Source organism: Plecotus auritus (assembly GCF_963455305.1).
Source record: "Plecotus auritus genome assembly, chromosome: 11".
Taxonomy (NCBI): domain Eukaryota; kingdom Metazoa; phylum Chordata; class Mammalia; order Chiroptera; family Vespertilionidae; genus Plecotus; species Plecotus auritus.
The window spans coordinates 44,729,032-44,752,325 of NC_137777.1; the positions used below are offsets into that span (position 1 = coordinate 44,729,032).

Sequence of the window (23,294 nt, forward strand, 5' to 3'; positions counted from 1 at the left end):
CCCCCTTTTTTATTAACTCTGTTCCATGTTTAATCAAGGATCATGTAGATGGCAAAAGGAGAGACAGAGAGAGCAGAGAGAGGAGAGAGGAAGAGAGAGGAAGCAGAGAGACAAGAGACAGGTTTTTTTTTTTTTTATTGTGTTCTCCAGGATTTTCAGTGGCTTGATCCCTATAAACGTGGGGTGCCTAAAGCTCCTATGTAGTATTATATTTTTAGTTGGGTGGATGGATGGAAGAGTCAGGGAGAGGCTGCGGCTGCCGCTGCCTTTTCGGGTGTTGCTTAGATTAAGGCTGAGACTTGGCTGCGATTGGGACGCGACAGTGACACGGGCATCGATCGCTTCCATTGAGAGCCATGCACACACACAGCCCGGGTATGTAACACCGCGGTGCCGTCAACACCTGTTTACTTTCTGTTTCCTGGCAAAACTGCCAGCGGGCTCCGACTCTCCTTCCTTCTTTCCTTTCATTTCTCTGTTCTCTTCTCTAACTGAAGAATAAAAACAACTGTGCCTAGCTGTTGGAAATGATGGTTTAGATACAACAGAAAGGAGATATTCGTGATTATTTCACTACTTCTGTAACTGATTGTGATTTAGAGTTTTTCTTCTCCACGGAGCAGCATACTGGAGAAAATGAAGGTTTTCCTTTTTCCTTCCTCTTCTAAAAAAAAAAAAGAAATCCTTAAGGGAATATTTGATAGTTTTCAACGTTTGTGGTTTCAATCAGCAGGAAGGCACACAAAAATAAAAGATGGTTAGCCAGCTGTTTTAACCTCTTCCACCTGGCTTCAGTTTGGGGATCATAAGGTTTATACAGTTATTTAAAAAAAAAACAGTTTTCATATTTATGGCAGAAACTGGGGAGAGAGCATCATAGTGTGTTTATTCAGTGGCTGGTTGCTTTTGGATTTGAAAAAGTAAGCTGATACTGAAGTGTTTTCATTTTAAGGCAGTGAAGATATAGTCAATGAAATATGAGGGAAATACCATAAATCTGAAAAGTGAAATGTACCTAAGGAACAAAGAAAGGTCAGGTAGACCAGCTGTGTAAGTCAAAGCCACAGCCCCCAACCGTGGGGTCAGACAGGGAGAATGGACTCTGGGTCTGGGAAGTGAAAGTTGCCACTTAAAGTTAAAACCGAAGGAAACCTGTTCAGCTATATTGTCATCTTTTGCCATTTTTAGCAGATGAGCTCAAGTCTGTTTATTAATTTGGAGCTAATAGAATTATTTGAAAAGATGCTGCACCAGCAAGGAAAACATAAAGCAGGCTGAGAAAATCGCTGTTTAATATTGCAGAATTTACTACTTCCATTCTGACCATGAACCTAAATTTACACAATGAAATTTGATTATCTTTAATAACAATATTAGATCCTGCCCTGGATGGATGAGAATTGAGGTGCTTTTGTTGATTGCAAGGGTTTAATGTTGCATTTCAGAATCTGATGTGGTTTGGCCTCCCTTCCATTAACTGGAAAACCCCTGAGGTTTTACAATTATTTCTTAAAGATAATACATTTAAGATTGCATTGGTAGGCTGAAGAAAAGTCATAAAGGCAAGAAGGGAGGCCCTTAATAACTCTTGAGATTCAGACATGTTCAGCAGTTAGATTGGCTCTGACTTCACCAAGGGTCGACAATGTGTCATTTCCACGAAGCCAAATTGCCCTCTGCCTATATGATATTAATGTGCAAATCAATATTTCAGGGATTAAATTTCCCTTCTTCATTTTTTATGGTTTCTACCTCAATAAGTCTCAAGTCTATTAGAAGAGGCTGGATGATTTAAAATCTTTCACTGCAGAATGGCTTGTCCTAGTCTTGTTTCACAGACCATTTTAGGATTTTCCTTATAAAGACTAAGGACACCCTAAAGAAGTTGTGAAGCAACTCAGTGGCATAAAGCCCTGGTTCTATTAAGAGCTACGAGGTATTGGAAACATAATATATATGTTTCTGTTACACACATATATATATGTATACATGCGGCTGCTTTAAAAATATTATGTTAATCACCTATTGATTTATTTCAAAATCAATTGAAGTGCCTTTCTTATTAGTGATTTGTTCAGCATTCTTGAGGACTGCGTTCATTTTCTTAAAGACAGACATGGATTAGCTGGGTGTGAAAGTATTTGGGAGGGATTTTCACTTAGCAGTATTTTCCTAAGAAATATTTCGAGACACCATTGTTTGTCAGGGTCATACTCAAGAGTTGTCATCTGCATATGGTGTTGTCATAGCTATCACTGCATTTGTGGCTGAGTGACTTAGCTGCTGTCTGTGTAAGGAGGCCTTCCATTCCTTTTACACGGATTTCCAGCACTCAGTAGGCACAATGTTCCTTGGAACCCTCTTGGAGACACAATTGCGAAAGAAAAGAGGTGATTTGGTTGGAAATAATACCAAAGCAGAGCTTTAGGAGGTCAAAATAAAAGATTGTGACTTTATCGCATAATCTTGGGAAGGCCTACTGTCTATCATTTGGTGGTGTTTTATAGTCTAAAACCATCTGGACCAAGTTCCGCACAGCTGCACGAATTTCATATGTGATAGAACATTTTTTCCATTCAGTGTGAAATGTTCCTTCCTCAAAAACGTACACCAGACTCGCTTAATTTAGTCTGTTAAAAGAAATGCACATGAAAAAGGACAAAAGGCTCTTTAATCTCTGCAAGCTGTTTGTTTTTCTTCAAGATTCCTGTCTGTTTGGGTTTGAAAAGTCATGTTTATTGAGGAGATGATTCTGAGGTGTGACATTAAAATAATATATGATTTTTGGACTGGTGGCCATGCTCCTGCTTAATTTGCAGTACTACTTTTTATGCCTGTCAAAACACAGAGCTAATCTATCCTTATTTACAATTAATCTCAATAAAATTAATCTTAACTGTGATTTATTCAGTGGCTTAAAATATCTAATTATATTCAATTAACTGCTGTCATAGTAATTAACATTGCTTAATTGCCTCTGCATATATTTATGTAAAGCTCATTAGGTGCTGCTGGCTCCTTCTTCCTTTTCTACTTGCTATTTTTGCTGTTGTCAAACCATTTTCATCTCCCAAGGTTCGACATTGTCAGTGAGAGCAAATCCTTCCTTAACATTTTCTTGAAATGAATGTCATTGCCTGCCTATGAGAAGATACTCGTTATGAGTCTTTAAAGACTAATGCATCTCCTCTCCCCCCTTTTTCTTTATCCCTGGTCCCTAGCACACTCACCAAATATTTTCTGTCATTGTTGCTGGAAATATGAGAAGCCAGGTTAAGCTTTGTGCTTATAAATGAGGAGCCTTTCTGTGTCTGCCTAGGGGCTGTACCCACAGGCAGAGTTTTTTTTCCTCTAAGACTATTCTAAGGGTTAAAGACTTGGCCAAGGTTCAAACTGAAAAGCACCCAGGGAAAGTGCCTGTGAATATGTACAAGTTTCATGTAATTAGTGCTTAATTATATTAACATATGCAAATTGTCAACTTAGGAGCTTGTTGAGCTGGCAAAGATCAGCTAGGCACAATTGCTGTATTGTTCTGAAACCATAATGGCTTGCAAGTTGGATTGTGGAAACACATAACTAGCTATCTAATTTAACTCATACCATGGTGAAATTTCATTAGTCTCCATGGAGACTGGTTTAATTGTGCTGACTAATGTTCTGGGCTGCAGAATGTCCTAAAAAAGAAAGCGTTGTTTGCCTAATCCACCTTACAATGACACTTGTTTGTACATGTTTCCCCTGTGTGAGAATTTGCATATGCAAATAAATAGTTGCTCTGCCCCATTTGTCATGGCTGTTCATTACCGATGAAGAGGACATTGTTACTAGGCTACTCCTGACTCTCCCAAGATGGGATAGTGTCAACCAGTCCAGCGACATTCTTTCATAATTTGTTTCTGATTAATAGACCAGAGTGAGTCTCACTCTCTGGGCAGCTGCAGAGGGAAGGTCAGTTCTGTCCCAGGAAAGAGTTTCTGTTGTAACTGAACGGCTTTGTCTTCTTCTGATTAGTCTCCTTTTCCCACCCATCCGTGGTTAACATCACCATATTTAAAATAATGTATTCTTGTTCTCAGAATGCCTGTACTAATATTCTCTCATTTCCTAAAGCAAAAAAGATAGAGAGAGAAAGGAGATTCTGTTATTGGAATATTAATCCTGTTTTTGACAGAAAGGTAAACTGATATAATTGCTTTTCAGCTGAAGGAATGGGGGTTTATACAAGTGTGAAAGCATCGGAAAAGGATTAGCATTTTTTTGCATAATGAAAAGCTCCATTGAATGGGGTCCTGAATGGCTGACTGAATGACTAAGATGAAAGGAAGATGAAAATGCAGTCTCCTCTTTCTTTACGCCTATGCTCTGCTCTCTCTAAAGTTATGTTTGTCCAAGACTTGAGAAAACAAGCAGGGGCTCAGATTTCAGCAACTTTCTAAGATGCCCGAGCTTCCATCATCATGGGGAAGTAATATGTATGACACCGGTGTAACCAGAGGATGATAAACAGGTTTGTGTGTTGAAGAATTTTCAGAAACAGCTAGGCTGGTCAAATATTGGCTATTGGGTGCCAGGAATTCCCAGCGCTTTGCTGGCAAAAACAGTTCTTTTAGAAATGGCCAGTAGTACAGTGTGGATATTTAACTTAGCTAATGATGGAATACCTAGTGTGTCTCACCCTCTATTGGCTGTCCACCGCTGTCTGAGTTGGTGGCACACTTCCCTTGAGAAAGATTTGTGTATTGTGACTTTGGCAATGTTGAATGTTGTAGGTGGCCCATCAGCTTTTGTGGTTGGGAGGGGATAGCACCGGAGGATAAGGACTTATTTTCTTAGGATTTCACTCATCTCTTGTTGCCTTGTGGATGTATTTCATTTAGAGAGAAGTCTTTTTAAAAGTGGGCAAGTAGTGTGTGTTCAGTCTTGGAAACATTTGCAGAAGGGTTTTCTCTTGTCGCTACGGAGGGCTGTAGCTGGTTGTCAGTTAACAACATGATCAGGCCACTAAATGGTCGTCTTTAGTCATAATTAGGGTGGTTAAAATATCTGAAGTGTTCAGACACTTTAGAAGGTGGGAATTGGTTCTTTTGTACCTATGTAAATGAAATGCAGTGTGGGTAATTATTTATATGTATACATTGTAAACAAGCTCTTCCGGGTTTGGGGAGGTAAATGAGCCATTGCAGGCCGGCCCAGAGCAGGAGTGAAAGATCCCACCAGATAGTAACCTAACTTGCTTTGCTGCTAGGCTGTAGAACTTAACAACCTCATCACCTCAGTGGTTCCTTGGCTGAGGTGCTATTACGATGGTTTACGGAGAAGCTTGGGAAATCAGGAGTGTTTTCACGTAAATTAAAGTATAAAGGTTGCCTCTTGAGTACAGAATACTGTAAAGGAAAAGTGTTTGATCTTTGTTATATAAAGTCCCCCAAATTCTTTACTAGAGTCCTTTTAAAAATTTGTCAAGAAATTCTGGATTGTTTCAGAAACTTTTATGGTTAACTTTATGATATGCTTGCAAAAAGTCTTAAAAGAACAAAAAAATCCACATGGAGGCTATTTTTTTACATGCAGAAGGGCTTATTAAGGTATTTCCATAAGAAAAATGTGTTAATTTAAAAAATAAATTCATTTATATTTTAAGACATTGTTAACCAAGCACCATGTGTTGTGCCTGGCAGCGTTCCAGCCCCCATGGAAGTGGATCACACATGGGTTAATAGTAGCTATGTGATGTCTGCATTCTTAGGAAATGGGCAAAAGCCCAGGGTATTCTGATATCAAGATTTTAGAAATCAGACAGAAAGCAGAATATATGTTTATATGTGAACAGATGGACACATGTGAGAACTGAGTGCACAGTTGCTCTTGGCACTTGTTTTGGTTATCCCCGATGATACAACCAAGATCTTCATGCTCTCACAGTCTTTGATGGCTAAGGACAAAATGGCCTTTTAATGAGGGCTCAATGGCATTATTTTGTTGCACAGGATTGTGCCCCTGTGATCTTGCTGGATTTGATGTTCTGTTAATTCCTTCGTGTCAGAAGTTCACAAGTTGCCTTGGAAGTTTGATATGGTTTCACATTTGACACACAACCCTCTATCCATAGGGGCAGCTGCTCTCTATGCCCCTTCTCTTTTCAAGGTTTGTGAGTGAAATCAAATTTTGCCATTTTGAGGCGCTTTCAAATGTATGCACACAACTTTAAAATGGCTTTGACACTAAGTCGTATTTGCCAAGCAGCTTATCTCAGATATAGTTAGCCACTCTAACGTTCTAGAGATTTAAAAAAATAAACAAAATTTAAGATTTGGGGCAGCTTGACTTTGTTAATATGGCCTGATGGCCCCAGCAGAGTCCTGAGGAGGCGTTTCAGTCATCCGGGTCAGGGGTTTGCACACTAGCCTCATACATTCAGATGATTGATCTTTTCTGATGTTTGCTTGTCCTGGGGATAGGACAGTGGGCAGTTGATAATTTCTGAATGGTACCCATTATAGCACGTACCTCTAAAGACAAAGTTTCTAGGTTCAATTGTGTCCTAACAAGTATTTATTCAGATCTCAATCTTTTTAAATCAGGGGAAATTGACTTTGGGGTTAAAATATGCATTTTATAACTGTCCATAAAATTCTCCTCCTTCACTGTAAAGAAGAAAGGAAATCCATAGCTTTAACAATGTCAAAATACAAAAACCCATCAGCTGGTGAGTGCTACCTGGTCGCACGGCTAACAACAAAACAGAACAAAACTTTGTAAGCGGGAGCCTATGGAGAATCTTCAAATTTGCCTGCTGGGAAGGGTAAATTGAAGAGCCCATTCATCTCCCAAACTACCTTCACTAAACCTGAAAGCCTATTCATGTGGATTCTCTAAAATATGATTTTTAGTCCCTTTCCCCCATATATTTAGGAATAATACAATTAGTACATAAAATTTTCTGAGCCCACTAATTAGATGAGAATAAGTCATCTCTTTTGGCTTAGTAGATGCAAAATAGAAGTGTATACACACACACACACACACACACACACACACACACACACTTCTATCCTCTTTCCAAGTTAAAGTCTCTCTTTCCTCTTTAGATGTATTTATAGGGGAGACCTGTGAGATTTTCCCGCTGTAGACTAAATTCCTTTTATTTCCTAAAGACTGGACAACATGATCACAACAGAAGAGTAGGTAGGGTTATAAGGCAACTGGAAACTCACAAAATAATAAAGCTGGAAACTGCCTTAGAGCCTCAGTTCAACCAGCTCATTTTAAAACATGGCTATAGGATGCAGGAGAAGTCCTTGTTGAGTCACCCAGCATGGTAGGGCAATGTCCGCACAAGGACCCAGATATCCCAACTCTGGGATACTTGGAAAGGGGTTTGTTATGTGACTGAATGTGAAGGTGGTGGAGATAGTGAAGAGGAAAAGGAAAATGTCAATGGTGACCCAATACTGATACCATCTCCTCGGAGTGAGTGAGTTCTATGTTGCTAAGAGGAGACAAGTAGAATCTGGGTGGCCTCTTATCTCTGGGACTGCAAACATATTTCTGCTTCAGGAGCAGGTTAGACTCGGTGCTTTGAATGGTCAAGAAGAGTCTGATTCATAAAAGCACTGATGATCTCAGTGACTTAAAATACATTCTTCATAATCATGACCACGGTGTTAAAAAGAACAGGTTTCTATTCTGTGTAAGGACAGTAAACGAAGACAGTGCTGTCATGTTTTAGAGGCAGCATAATGTATAGAAAGGATGACACTTAGTTAAAACTAGACATTCTTTGATGCTGTTTACTTTGGGTTCTTTTATAAATTAATTTATTTTAACTTCAGTTTTAGTGGTTTGAAAATCGACTCAATTTTTTTACATCTCAATGACTGATAACAATGGTATCCAATCTATGAGTAACTTCTTGTTAGTGATGACTTCTTCAAGTTATTTAATCTTTCTGAGTCTCAGTTTCCTCTCTCCTTCCAAGTTCTTGTACAGGTTGCAGAAGACTAAAGTGTTGTGAACATTAAAGTAAGTGGATGTGACAGGGCTGGAGACCCTACTGTTTCCTTTCTCTTTATTTTCAATAGCTGGTTTTCATGTAATGCTCAACTAAAGAGTATTTCATCAACCAAATCTTCATGAATCTTTTTAGCAGACACGCCCCTGTCCCCCACAAGGGAAGGAGCTAGGAATTAGGCAGTGGGGATGCCTAAGAGTGGGAGAAGCTGTAGGATCCTTCTTCTCATAATTTCTCATTGATGGCTACCTCGATGGCATCTCGGTGGACAGTCTTCTACCTCATTATCTGCCACTCCATCATCACACGTTGCTTTGGTTCTGAGGGGCTTCGAGATGTTTGATATATTTCTTGGTCTTTTATCTACGAAGTAAATTAGAACAGAAACAGTTTTTAAATAATTCAGATCTTAGTCTATCCACATGAACTCAAGATTCCAGGTTGTTCATTTTCTATAATAATGAAAGCATATTATGCTAATTAGACCAGATACCCTTCTGGACATCCTTCCAGACAACCTTCCTGATGAAGCCAGGGCTGTAAGGGAAACCCGGTCCCAGGTGCCAGAGTGAAGCTGGTGCCAGCAGCCGGGGGAAGGAAGGCCTACTCTTGCATGAATTTTGTGCATCAGGCCTCTAGTATACAATAATAGAAGAGACCACAAACCTAATTCCAGTCTTGAAGTTGACCCAGCCTGCTTGAAAGCCTTTGAAGTAGAGGATTTCCCCAAATTGATTTAGATGCCATAGAAACACTTTTCTATATACTTGGTATTATGATATTTTGATGTGCCGTGAAAGGAGTATCAATACTATTACATGGTACCCTGTACATAAAAATTTACACCAACCTAGAGAACAGATCCAGTTATTAATCATCCAGCAATATTATAAAACTCTTCAATATTCTTGGGGGATTTTATAGCCAACTTGTCTCATCCTGGCTTATCTCTTGGAGGAGATCATAGCCCTTTATCTTTTTATAGCAATGCATCATTCAGTGGAAGAATACCCAGGTTCAAAGATGATAAGATTCATTATAAAGTTGATAAATTTATAAATACATTTTAACCATCTAAACTAAAATCAATTTCTATTACATTTTTTAAAAATTCATAATAATTTTCCATTATAATACACATTTAAATTATTATTTATAGTTTTATGGGAATTATAAGTGTATTTGGGTTGTAATTTCCCAGCTTTGAGTTTGATTTTTGCTTTATATTTCTATATAATTGGCCCACAATCTTTGTTACAGTTTTTCTTAAAAATAAAGTGTGTGTACTGCCTATGTTCTGGTCATTTATAAGTAGCCCTGGACTTGACAATTCATTGGAAGCACATTTATTTAAGGCAAAGTGTTTAATGAACACTGATAGGGTAAGACTGTATTTCATTGGAAGAAACCAATTAGCATCCTAGCATTTTTCATGATGCTCTTTTAACTGTTTCCTCAAAAAAAATTCAGCCTCCATGAGGGCAGCACTCACATCTGTTAATCACTATATTCACAGTGAGGGACATTATTGGCAAATCCTTGGTAAATATCCTCAATAAATACCTATCGAATGGATGAAAAAAAAAAGAATGATAGTTAATTAAAAATATAAATAGGAAACTTCAGTTTACTATCCTACTGGAATCTGCCTCTCTTCTTGAAATCTAGGTACTGATAAGAAATACACAACCTTAAAAACATCTGGGTCTGTCTTGGAAAATTCCATAGGGAAAACTATCTTCCAACACAATCTAAATGGGTTTTTATAGTAGAACCATAGATTGTTGCAGTCAGAAGGGATATAGAACCATTCCCTTGTTTAACCCATAAGGAAATTGAAGCTCAGAAAAATACCTGGGAAATATCACACAACTAGGGAGCGCAGCTGATGCGATCCTGTGTGTGTGTGTGTGTGTGTGTGTGTGTCCCCTGCAGCAGATCATTTAACACATTTTTTTTTTCACTGTTGTTGGCTTAGCTCTTCCCATTTCCAAAGAGTCTATAATATTAATTAGAGAATAACTTCTGTTAAGCAGGAGATGTTTTTATTTGTGGATTTTTTCCCAGCAAAGGAAGATTTTCAGTTGGTACAGTGATGGCCCTAGGACAGGCTGCTGCTCGTAGGATTGTAAAGCTAAGCTGCTGGAGATAGGACAAGAATTGCCCAAAAGGTGAAAACTTGCAGAAGTGGGTGGGTCTTTTAGTTCTCGGAATGAAGCAGGGTGCAGATTAGGAATCATTGCGGTTGGCGAGAAGTTGCTGGTCACAGAAGCCTGTTTAAGTGCTCACTGTCAACAAGGAAATCGTGGGCCGCACTTAAAGTGGCTCACCTCTGATTTATTCATAAACCTCACACGAGCACTTGGCTTTGTTCTTGCTCTAGTAAGGGGGATGAATGCCAATAAGGACAGGAATAAAGAGCTCCTTGCATGGCCCAAGAGTGAATAGCACTTTCCTCAAAGCCTGACCTCTTTTTTCCGAGGTCTGTTGTGCTACAGTTGACTCGGATTGGCTGTGTCCTCACATGAATTGAGAGAAGAGGTTACAACAAGTATCTATCCTGTCAAGTCCATAGTATACATAGCAAGGTCTAGGGAACAGGAACTTGGGTTCTGACTTAATGTAAAGGTGGTGTTTATGCTAAAGGTTTATGCTTCACCCTCACTTCTCTTTGAAGCTTGAAGAGTTTCACATTTAATACTAGTTGGAAAAACATTGCTTCTCTCTAATTGAAGAATGCCAGGATCTTGGAGTAAAATGGGTGTTGACAATCCATCCCTCCACTAAAATGAATGAGAGAGATTTAATAACATAGGAAATAGGCGCTTGAGGAGAAACTAAGTACCATGCTGGGGTAGAAACAAAGCAATGGACTTGCGATGGCTATGTGTTTATCAAGAGGGTTTATCTGTGTTAGTCCACAAATTCTGCTCTGCTCTGGCCTCTCGTGGCGAGGGGACGGGACCTTTAAGAGAGTCAGCTGGCTGGTTCGCAGTGTGGCAGAGGTTGAGCAGAGTGACTTAAGTCCCTAGAGCAACATTCAGAGCCTGAGAGTCTTTTTCCAGCCCCCCACCCCCCCCACCCCGCATCCTATCCATTCTAGCTTCCCTTTCCTCCTTTTGATGAAGTTGGTCTCTTACCACTTAAAGTGCATGTATTTACACAAAAATTTCCTCCAATTTTCACAACACATTAACCCAGAAGAGCCATATTAGCAGAGGATGGTGAGAGTTGATGATATATCTCCAGATAAAGCCGTCCCCCTGTGCAGGCGCGTCACAGTCATCAGCTCATTTGTCATGGCTGAAGTGAGGATGTCAGGACCAATGAGGGTATGAGTGCTGAAGGGGGCGAAAGGGCTTTTGGAGGGAGACATTTTTGTGCTGGGAGTCGGCCATGGCTTAGATTTAGCTCCAGGGAAATGTTGGGATTAGCCACCGCTCTGTACAAATCCTTAGCATAACAGAATTAGTTGGGAAAATGGAGAGGTGGAGGTCATAAGGATGGGCGCATTTCTGGAGACCTGCTCGAGGCTGCAGGTCAAAAACTTCGAAAGAAGGGGGTGCTTGAATTGAAATTATTGTAAGGGATGTGCTTTAGGCAGGTCCATGGATTTCAAGGTTGAAGTCTTGGATCTGCGTGTCATCAAGGAAAGACCTAAATAATATGTAGATATGGCTTCTGTTTTCAACTTAGAGCTGCATTCAAAGAATTTCCATCCCAACTTCCAAAAAGTTTTCAGGGAGATTTTATTTGAGAACCCAAAGATAACATTCAGGCCAAAAAAGTACTTTTGACAGTACCTTGGAGTGAAAGTTAATACTTAATTTAAATTACAATAATTATGGTGCAATACTCGCTGCATTGTTGAATTTGCACAAAACCAAAAGCTCAACTTTGTTGAAGCAGACTTCATTCTGAAACTGTAATTGAAAAGCAACTTATTTTCTTTAGCTACAGAAGTCCTTATCTTTGATAGACCAATACTAGCAGATTTATTTCATTTTGGATCCAGCGAATTGTTCTCTCTCGGATAATGTACCCATGCAACCTTCTCTTATTTAACTCTATTGATTTACAGTGTTAAAGTGAAATAATCTGATACCTGTTTCCTGTCCTTTGAGTATTTGTCGTCAAAGAGGCTGATTGGTTTTATCCCCCCCAGTCTTTAGCTGTTTTAAATGTATAATTATCATCGCATGTCATTTGATAGCTGCACTAATTGCTGGCAACTATTGTCTGTTTGCACTTAATGCTGAAACCTGATCAACATCCTGCTTTGGTTGATGTTGGTGGTAAACTTTAATTAACTCTTATTGCATTGAAGAAGAGTTCAGGCTTGGTGCTAACTAATCATTTACCTTCATTATGTCCTGACAGCTCCACTTGTTCTTGGTCCTAATAGATACACCAGTCAGTAAATAAACCTGCAAACCTCAGGCCTGGTGGTTGCTCCACACTGATATTTTGCTACTTAGAGTATAAGATAATTGGGCCCTGATAATTATTTAGTTAGTTTAGTATCTCTAGTCCAGCAGACACCAATCTTAATTGCCTCCTTCATGCTGGACAATTTTATTTTAATAGAAACTGTAGATTTGAGATAACATTATTCCTTCAGCATGGTTCCTATGAACATGCGTCTTTTGAATCAATACAATTAAGCTTGTCTCCTGTTGGAATTCTTGTCATTATTTTTCCTGAAATACTTTTCCTGTATGATATTGAAGTTAAAGTAATCAGGTTACCAGCAGATCATGTAAAATTCAAGTTAAAATTGCTGGCTGCTTGATTTTAATTTGTCTGACATCAAGTTTGTTTGAAAAGGGATAATATGTGGGTAAACCAAGGAGCTTATAATTATGGTTGACGTTTGTTTGTTTATAATGAAATCTAATTAAAGTTCATACATTTAAAACATAAAAGTTAATTACTGAATTGCTCACTTCACTTATGGACGGCAGTCAAATTAACTTTTAGGCCCAACACACACACACACACACACACACACACACACACACACACGCACACGCAACCCAAACAAAAGTCTCTCCATAATAGAAATAAAATAACCAACTAATCCTGGTGATCAAACATACATTTTCCAATATTTCATCTTGGCATTCCCCAGTGTTCTCTATTACGTTAGTCCTAGTGTGGTTTTTAATATAAAATAATGTAAAATATTTACACTGGATATAAAAAGGCTTCTATTTGGTGGCCTCTACAAGTATTGTATAGTAAAAGGCTCTTGGTAGGGATTTAACAATTATGCATATAACTTCCTTCATTAAAACTATTTTGAAAGCATTGCTCAAGGAACAGGAATGTTTGCTGGAATACCTGACCTGTGATTAGTTTTATGAAAATAATTATGGTAGGTTTAGCCTGCAAGGAATGACATTTTTAAAAAATAATAAGAATGTACTTACACTGCTTCACTTATTGTTATATGGGGTATGAGATCATATTGGAGGAATCATGAAATGCAAATAATTATACCATTGTTTTCTCTTTTAAATATTCAGTTGTCAGTAGATCAAGAATTTTGTTTCTGAATGGGCAAAGAAGGAAAAAATGCAGGTATATGTTAGAATATATTGTCTTCACATTGTATATGAGATAAATACATGTGTGGAATGGTTTTCACTAGTCTGGTAAATATCTTTTGAAGCTCAGTATTCCTTAGTTATGCATACCTTAATAAAACCAATTAAGATGAATTTTTTAAATGTCCCTACGTGACAACTTAAAAGCATTATCAACTAAACACTCTTAGATGGTGTGTGTTCCAGACAGATTAGTCCACTGCATTTTAAAGACTAGAAATATAAACATATGCAAAAACATGGCACCTTTGGTTTATAAATTTCTAAAAATGATTGATGCCGTCCATGTTTTTCCAAGGAGAACTAAAGGGTTCCATGTTTAAGCTTCATACTTAGAAATGTTATTTCCTTGAACTTTCAAATCTAGTAGGGATTGAAGGAGAGAGGTCTGAGAAGGAAAACTGATTCTGTCCATTGTTGGAGATGCTTTGTAAAATGGAGTGTAATCTACACAACCTTTTAGTATTTCCAAGTTTTATGTATATGTATTTGAATATAACACCTGATTAATTTGTAGACCAGTATTTATTTAGGGGCAGAAAATTAAAAGGATCATACAGTCCTTTAACTCTAATCCTACTTTGCATAGATGGAGACCAGGGAAGGTGGTTGACACTGAGGTAGGGCTGTTAACTGACATTCAGAGGTACCTTTTCCTTCTATAAAGAAAGCAACGCAAAGAAAATAGCTGGTACATTCTCACAGTATTGGCAAACACCAGCTTTCTAGTAATGCTTTAGCTGATTAGGACATACTTACCCTTTAATGAAGCAATCACCACAAAGCCCCAATGTCAGCTGGAATACTTGCAAAACAGTATCAAAGAAAGAATCCGAGGCATTGAACATAATTACAGCTCATGTCCTTGTCTCACACCAACCCAAACTATTCATTTTCAATTAGAATGAATAAGAAAATTAGAAATCAACTCGATCCGTTAAAAGGACCAAAGTTTGTTTACAGAGAATAAAGTATTGGGTTCATCTTGCTCAGTGATTCCGAGCTTTTTCCTGAAGCATACGAATAACATGAGTCATGTAATAGTGGACTTTAGTTAAGGAGAGTTTATTGATTTATCTTGAAGGAAAGTAGCTGGAGTTTGATTAAACTTGTGAAGAAAAACTGAGTAAAATTCCTATTTCCCACAACGAATCAAATTAAGAACTGTTGGACTTCATAGCAAAGTGTATCTTGCCTCTTTAGTTCTCTAACGCGTATGTTTAAGGATGTGTCATTGTCATATCATGTCCATGGAGGTTTAGAGATAAGTGAGAGAAGGAGGGAAATGGAGGGTGGGAAGAGAAAAGTGAGAGAGAGAGAGAGAGAGGACCACTCATGTCCATCACAAAGGCCCTGTTTATGGGGACGGAAGTCAATACCTAATTTAGAGCTTAATGAGAAAAATGAGGGGAAAATGACTGAGCCGACTTGCATGCTCATGTTTGTCTTGGGAAACTTTCCCTCTTTAAACATTTGCTTCTTTTAAAAGGTTTATATAGTCGGTGACATCCTTCTCCTCCAACTGAATTACCTTCTCTCCTTGGTGGTAGCATGGGTGGAAAGTTTTTGCTGTGTCAAGAGAGGTCGTCACACATTCTTCTGCAGCTCTCTTCATTAATTCCTCCTTGCAGAGGCATTTTCCCTCGTGCTGGGAAGGTAGAAGGGTGTAACACAAGAGCCCGGAGCATCAGCAGGAAGCTCTAAGCTAGTTAATGCAGTATAATTGTCTGGACATAGACTGGTCTTTGTTTGTGTGGTTCACTCCGAATCAGCTGTAATTAACTCCAGAGTGTTTCCAGATTGCCAGCAAAGAAAAATTACAGCTTTTCTGTTTTAAATTGTAAAGCTCACAAACATTAACTATGCACAGTGCATGTACTTTGATATATTTCTATACTGCAAGGGTCGGGGGGCAGGGGGGGAGGGAGCTTATTTGACTCCCCAACCCCCTCTAAAAATGTGCTTTTGTGAAGTTATTTGATTTAGTGAGGATTGGAACATAATGGATCCTTGATACTTGGGCTTGAAATCTTTTTCTTCATATTTTCAATCCTTGGACATCCTTGGAGTTGTTTTTCTTCGTGCGAAGGTTTCTAATGCTGCAGTGGGAAAGAAGTTACGTACTCATTGATGAAATACTGGACGTATACTAAACTGAGCAAATTGCAGAGAAAGCTCGCTACAGGAAACCACCAGCCCCAACTTTAAAGACCGAGATCAAAGCTGGATTCTGACGTAACTTTACCTGTGTTTTGATATATCCAAAGGGAGGCTGTGAGAACAGGGCCTTCCTCCCGAGGTCAGCACGCCACACCCTTTTAAAAGCTTCTGTACAGTAGTTTATAATTATGAATTCCAACATGGGCAGAAATGAGGTAGCGGTGTGAGCTAATACCGCCTAGTACATAAAAGATCTGTCAGCAACTGATGCAAAAAAAAAAAAGTCCAGCCCAAAATCTTTTTTTCTCTTCCCTCTGAATTTAACAATAAGGAATTTAAGCCTCAATGTGGCTTTAGCGACCAAAGAAAAGAAGCTCTTGGTGTCTGCATAATACCACTTTGATGGATTTTTTTTCATCAGTTCTCTGTACGTGGCAACAAATAAACAAGTATAATTATACTTGTGAAGGCTATTCAGTGCTTTGTCAGGATTAGATATATGTGCCGTTTCACACTGCACCTCCCTTTTGTCTTTGCCTAACTCACTATGACATATTGATAGAGGATTTGGACTGGGGAAAAGGCCACAGCAGAGACAGTGATGACCTTTTGGAAACTTGATATAATTCAAGGATTTTTATTTATTTTCTTTCTTCCTTTTTCTTTTTTTCTTTCTTTCTTTTTTTTTTTTTTTTTTTTAGAACTTGTTACCTAATTCTCTTCTACGTGGACAGCTTTTAACCCATTTCAAAGGGAGTCCATGAAGACTCAGAGTGTTAGGAGAGGGCTCAGGAGCAGATGAGAATAAAAACAATAGGCGGAATCCCTTGTCTCTTTTCCCAGCCCTTTGCAGAGTGGCTAACCTAGCATTCCTGTCCCATTATTCGGGCCCTCTCATCAGATCACGTTCTTTTTCATCATTTCACAAACACTGTCTCACTGGACCGGAGAGGAGGGCTGGGGCAATCTCAGTTAAAAAACAGAGGTAACACTGGCCTCTCGGATTTGGGGTTCTAATGGGAACGCTGCTTCCTGAATGCAGAGGAATTCTCCTATTGTTCAGCAAGCACCCCTTTCATTAGCCAGCTCCTGGTAGGTGGGTTTGGTCATTTGGCAGAGCAGAGTTGAGGCCGAAGGACGAAAGCAAGGCAGAAGGAGCAATAAAAGTTCTTTTCTGCATATTGTCCATTAGTTCCCAAAAGGGGATTTACATGATCAAAGTCACTGATCTTGTGAATTACTGAGAATACCCCCAAAATGTGTACACATATTCTAAGCAGACCAGCAGGTACGTATTGTTCTGAATTTAGCATTGAAATGGTATTAGTTTTTTGGGGAGATGGGGGGGGTATTTCTTGAAGACTTTGGTGATTTTTAAAGATAGAATGTTTGGCAATAGAGAATAGAAATAGGTGAAGACCAACTGGAGAACAGCTTAAATGGTGAAGCAACTTTTATAGTGAGTTTACTTGTTATGCAGTCATTTTGGGATGAATTCTGTGGTTAAGTTACATGGCTGCCTTTGTGGTCTTTTTGCTGGGACTTATAAAAGTTGAGTGTAAATTTCCTAAATGGGTCACATTGATAAAAGAAAGATCTTCTCTGACACTGATGACAGTGAAATCACTGGGCATCATATTTAATATGTACGATATTGGTACATATCAATGTAACTAATGTTTTAACTGCACAAACTAAAGTGATTCCATCAAAATACACAGGTAAGCATCGCCATGGTCATAGTCATTAGCTACGAATTTAAAAATCAGGTAATATATTACTTACCATCAATTCAGATAGGTTTGTCATTGTTGCTTCTGGAATGAAATGTAAGTTTGATTGTATTGAAGACAGGATTTGACTTAGCTTCTGATTAATGTGTACCTTATTGAGAAGAAATTGATAGGCAATTTGGTATAAAATGATGTGGGAATTTTGTAACAAAATCAATCCTACCATTTTGCTTTGACCTGTGATGGATTCTGTAGGGTAGTTTTCATAATTTTTTTTCCCACATGGCAACAATGTTGTCCCATTTTTGGAAGTTACTTCCGGTAAAATAAATAGGTTCTGATTCATGTAGAGCAGTACTGAGACGGTACATTGCAGAGTCCATTCGGCATCTAGCCAAAATTATTAACTGCACATTACAGACCCCTATTCCAGCTGTACTCATCATGTGTCATAATTCCAGCAAGTGCTCTTGTGGGCTGAGAACTGTTGCAGGATTATAAGCAAAATAATTTCAATAATAATAAAAGCTCAGAAACTCCTTCACAAGCTACACAATGTTTGGGGGTTTTTCTTACTTTTGTGATTAAGGTGAATCTCCTTCCACGTATCAGCCTAAACTACCTTATCATAGGAAAGAATAAACAGCACCCACCCCGGGTCCTGCCACTTTACTTGGTAACCCAGGACCACTAATTGAGTGTTACCCACCACTGTGCTCCCACTCCAGATCTCTAGCCCCTTCCTTCCTTCCTCATCTCCTCCAGTCTAGTAGGGGGTTATATTTTAGGCATTTTGGCTGCCTTTGGTGCGTATATACATTGTTTGTGCTGATCTGGTGAATGCAAAGGTAAACATTCACGTTTGTGGACTAATTAGAAAATTATTAGGTTTTCATGCTTATGGTTATCAGATTATTTCAGAGGGTTTTAAAAGCTGCAGGCATGCCATGAAGATAATTAACCTGCAGCTCATCGATGATTAAAATTACACACTAAGCTTTATGATGTTTGATTGGTGAGCAATTAGAATGTCGTTTTAACCATGGCAGATACCAAAACGAATTTTGATTTCATTTCCAATCTCTGCCGATCTTTTGATGCATTCTACACTGATCACTTCCTCTCTGATTTAGCTGACAAGATTAAATTTGATTACAGTCAAGAGAGTATTAAGAAGTGATTCTTCATACTTAATATGCCAGTGACCTTCAATGAGGTCTTTCTTCCAGAACTTTTCAAAAGGAATTTCTAAAACGCTTAGTAATATTGGTGAGCCCAGAGTTTTGTTTTCTTCTTAGCCCTCTGCCACCGTGAAGTCGGCAATAAATGCAGGGGCACCCAGGGTGAGACACGGCATGTCTATCCTATCCAATATGACAGGTAATGGAATATAGCAACGTCAAGCTTTCTTATATAAAAAATTACCAGCGACCTTGAATGCGTTGAGACTTTTACATTAAGGGGCTAGTTGCCTTGAAGTTATGAATCCCTCAAATTGTAAGATTTGAGAGAAAATTGCTTAGCTGCTTCATAAAATCGAGACGATGTCTGTGTCCTAGACTGAAAATAAACACCAAAGTTTCAGCCCACTCAGTGGTGTGTACAGTGCCATCATCCTGCAAACCCAGAGAGCTGCAGGACTCAGAAGCTTAAACTGTAATCGAGTTGCTGTTACAGTAGCTGAGGTTTGTGGGCACACACACACAGGTGGGCACACACACACACGTGGGCACACATGTGCACACACGCATACACACTTGCACACAGAAGGGCATGCATTGCTACCAATACATACTCAATTGTCCTCTGCTACCTGACCCTGCTGCCAGAACCTGAGATGGCTTTACGGAGGGCGCATCTTGCTCTCAACAAAGGGAGTTTATGGTCTAAGATGCCTGGCTGCAAAAAAAAAAAAAACCAACAACCAAAAAAAAACACTGAAAAATTAAATCTAAAAAAAATGATGGAAGGATTTTCATCAGTCGTGCTTGCGTATGATTTGTTAAGCCAGGGGAAATGCTGATTGAGGCAATAGTTGAGAGATGGGCAACTCACCAGGATTGATAACATCAAAATGGTATTTGAAATGGTGTTCATTACGTATTGCAGTGAAAAAAAAAAAAAAAAAAAAACAACGGAGTGAATGCGATCGTCCCCTAGGATGATAGGCCTGGCTGCAGTAAATATTAATTTCTGTCCTGCTGCCCATTGAGGTGACTGAAGTGTGGGGAAGAATTGTGATTGGTGCTTAATCAGGGCCAGCCAGATACCTGCTGAGAGCTTTGCACAGGGAAGATTTGTAGTAAGCTGATTTACTGGCAAAATGAAAGCCGAGCAGAGTGTGGCCGGTGCTGCCTATGACTGTAATATTTCTCATTTTAAGGTTCCTTTATGGTTGGTCTCCCTTCCCTCCTCATCCCCCCTGAGCAAGTAAAAGGTAAATATTAAAAAATTACAAGTTATTTGCATTGTTCTTTTTCTTCCTGCCTTCGTATGTGAAAGCCATTTCCATGTCTGTCACGGACAAGGGGCTTTTAAAGCCTTTACGTCGATTATATATATTTTCAGAAAAGGGGAATGAGAAAAGTACGGATCACTGATATGAATTTTAGATTTATGATGAATGCTCATGGCGACTTCAGAAACACCTAGGGTGTGGGGGCCTGGCTGTGATAGCTCTCTGCATTATTTTGCTCCATTTACACAAAGTCTGTGTGTGATAGATAGGTGCGATGGTTTTAAGGCCCCCCCCCCACCCCCTCACCTTTGCAGATAGTCAAGTTTACAGCTGCCGTAAATTAGTGATGGGCTATTAGTGAGCGGTGTCATTATTTAATAAAAATGCCTTCTCTCACCTTATTTTTTATCCAGGTCCCTGACAGGCTGGATGAAATGAGATCCCCATGTAGCGATTGCCATGGAAACCTGTGACTCCCCTCCTATCTCAAGGCAGGAAAATGGGCAGAGCACATCAAAGCTGTGTGCAGCGACACAACTTGATAATGAGGTGCCAGAGAAAGTTGCAGGCATGGAGCCTGACAGGGAACACAGCTCCGCCGATGGCAACCTGAAGGCCGAGGAGCAGCGCCCCCAGGACGGCTCGCTGGGCCTGGGCCTGGGCCTGGGCCTGGGCGGCGAGCATGCAGCCGCCACGCAGGGGGCCGCGGCCAAGGAGATCCCCTGCAACGAGTGCGCCAGCTCCTTCCCCAGTTTACAGAAGTACATGGAGCACCACTGCCCCGGCGCCCGCCTGCCCGTCCTGAGGGATGACAACGAGAGCGAGGTCAGCGAGCTGGAGGACAGCGACGTGGAGAACCTCACGGGGGAGATCGTGTACCAGCCCGACGGGTCCGCGTACATCATCGAGGACTCCAAGGACAGCGGGCCGCCCGCGCCGGCGGGGGCCCGCGGCCAGCTCTTCTCGGCCGCCCGGTTCCTGGACTCCCTGGCCGCGGCCGGGGACAAGGGCGACCAGGCCGCCGCCGCCCCGCTGTCCTTCTACCCGCAGATCATCAACACTTTTCACATCGCTTCATCCCTCGGGAAACCATTTACAGCCGACCAGGCTTTCCCAAATACCTCAGCGCTAGCAGGAGTCGGTCCTGTGTTGCACAGCTTCCGTGTCTACGACCTCCGACACAAGCGAGAGAAAGACTATCTCACCAGTGACGGCTCCGCCAAAAACTCCTGTGTGTCCAAAGATGTCCCCAGCAATGTGGACCTGTCCCAGTTCGATGGCTGCGTGAGCGACGGCAAGCGGAAGCCCGTGCTCATGTGCTTCCTGTGCAAGCTGTCCTTCGGCTACACCCGCTCCTTCGTCACCCACGCCGTGCACGACCATCGGATGACCCTCAACGACGAGGAGCAGAAGCTCCTCGGCAACAAGTGCGTCTCCGCCATAATACAGGGGATCGGCAAAGACAAAGAACCTCTGATAAGCTTTCTGGAACCAAAAAAATCCACTTCCGTGTATCCCCATTTTTCTACTACGAACCTCATAGGGCCCGACCCGACCTTCCGCGGCCTCTGGAGCGCGTTTCACGTGGAAAACGGCGACTCCCTGCCGCCGGGCTTCGCCTTCTTGAAAGGAAGCTCGGGCCTGTCGTCGAGCCCGGCGGAGCAGCCGCTGGGGGTCACCCCCATGCCAAAGGCGGACGTGAACCTGGGGGGGCTGTCTAGTCTAGTCGTGAACACCCCGATTACCTCTGTCTCCCTCAGCCACCCGTCGTCGGAGTCCAGCAAGACGTCCGAGAGCAAAGACCAAGAGAACAACTGTGAAAGGCCCAAGGGGAGCCCCGCGGGGCACCCCGGCGCCGAGTGCGCTGTCAAACGCGAGCCCCCCGAGGCGGGCGACGAGGACGAGGAGGATGCCTACTCCAACGAGCTGGACGACGAGGAAGGATTAGGCGAGCTCGCCGATAGTATTGGTAACAAAGATTTCCCTCTCTTAAACCAAAGCATTTCTCCGTTATCATCCAGCGTGCTAAAATTCATCGAAAAGGGCCCCCCGTCCTCCTCCGCCATGGGCCCCGACGACCCGGAGAAGAAGAAGCAGATGGCCGCCGCCCGGGCCCATCCCTACGGCCTCGGTGGCAAGGACCTGGCGGAGGCAGGTGCCAGTAAAGACAGCGCCACGGCCGCCCACCCCTGCGACCCGGGCCGGGGCGACGAGGACAGCGCGGCCCCCCCTCACCAGCACGGCTTTGCGCCCAGTGCGCCCGGCACCCCGGGGCCCGCAGGGGACGGCTCCCCCGGCAGCGGCATCGAGTGTCCCAAGTGCGACACGGTGTTGGGGTCTTCGCGGTCTCTGGGCGGCCATATGACTATGATGCACTCCAGGAACTCATGCAAAACCCTCAAGTGTCCCAAGTGCAACTGGCACTACAAATACCAGCAGACCCTGGAGGCCCACATGAAGGAGAAGCACCCCGAGCCGGGAGGCTCCTGCGTGTACTGTAAGACTGGCCAGCCCCACCCCAGGCTCGCCCGGGGCGAGAGCTACACGTGCGGCTACAAGCCCTTCCGATGCGAGGTGTGTAACTACTCGACCACGACCAAAGGCAACCTCAGCATCCACATGCAGTCGGACAAGCACCTGAACAACGTGCAGAACCTGCAGAACGGCAACGGCGAGCAGGTGTTCGGCCACGCCGCGCCCGCCCCCAACGCCAGCCTCAGTGGCTGCGGGACCCCCTCTCCGTCCAAACCCAAGCAGAAACCCACCTGGCGCTGTGAGGTGTGTGACTACGAAACCAACGTGGCGAGGAACCTCCGGATTCACATGACCAGCGAAAAGCACATGCATAACATGATGCTCTTGCAGCAGAACATGAAGCAGATCCAGCATAACCTGCACCTGGGCCTGGCGCCGGCCGAGGCGGAGCTCTATCAGTACTACCTGGCCCAGAACATCGGCCTGACCGGCATGAAGCTGGAGAACCCTGCCGACCCCCAGCTGATGCTCAGCCCCTTCCAGCTGGACCCCGCCACGGCGGCCGCCCTGGCCCCCGGACTCGGTCAGTAGTTACTGCTTTTCTCCACTCCCGTTAGCTCCGCATCACAGTCTGAGTTGGTGGGATGCACCCAGAGGAAGTGGTGAGTGCAGACGAATCGGGGACAGCCTACCGGAAGGGAATTTCTCTCTCAGCTGATAATCAAACCACTTGGGCCTCACTCCAAACCTGTATTAACTCCATAGAGGAAGCTGTTAAGGGGTCCAGGGCAGCCTGAGAGGAGTTAGCAAACTTTGTCTTCATCCAGCAGCTCGATGAACAAATG

The 23,294-nt window shown here is 41.8% G+C and overlaps 1 protein-coding gene across 1 annotated transcript in view; it reads left to right on the forward strand.

The window, feature by feature from the left end:
* Window positions 1-298: 298 nt before the first annotated feature.
* ZFHX4 (zinc finger homeobox 4) overlaps window positions 299-23,294 on the forward strand; it is a 190,943-nt gene continuing 167,947 nt past the window's right edge. Inside the window, 2 exon segments of the mRNA XM_080646986.1 lie at window positions 299-375; window positions 20,388-23,032. Coding sequence (XP_080503112.1) covers window positions 20,434-23,032 — 2,599 coding nt within the window. The 5' untranslated portion in view covers window positions 299-375; window positions 20,388-20,433.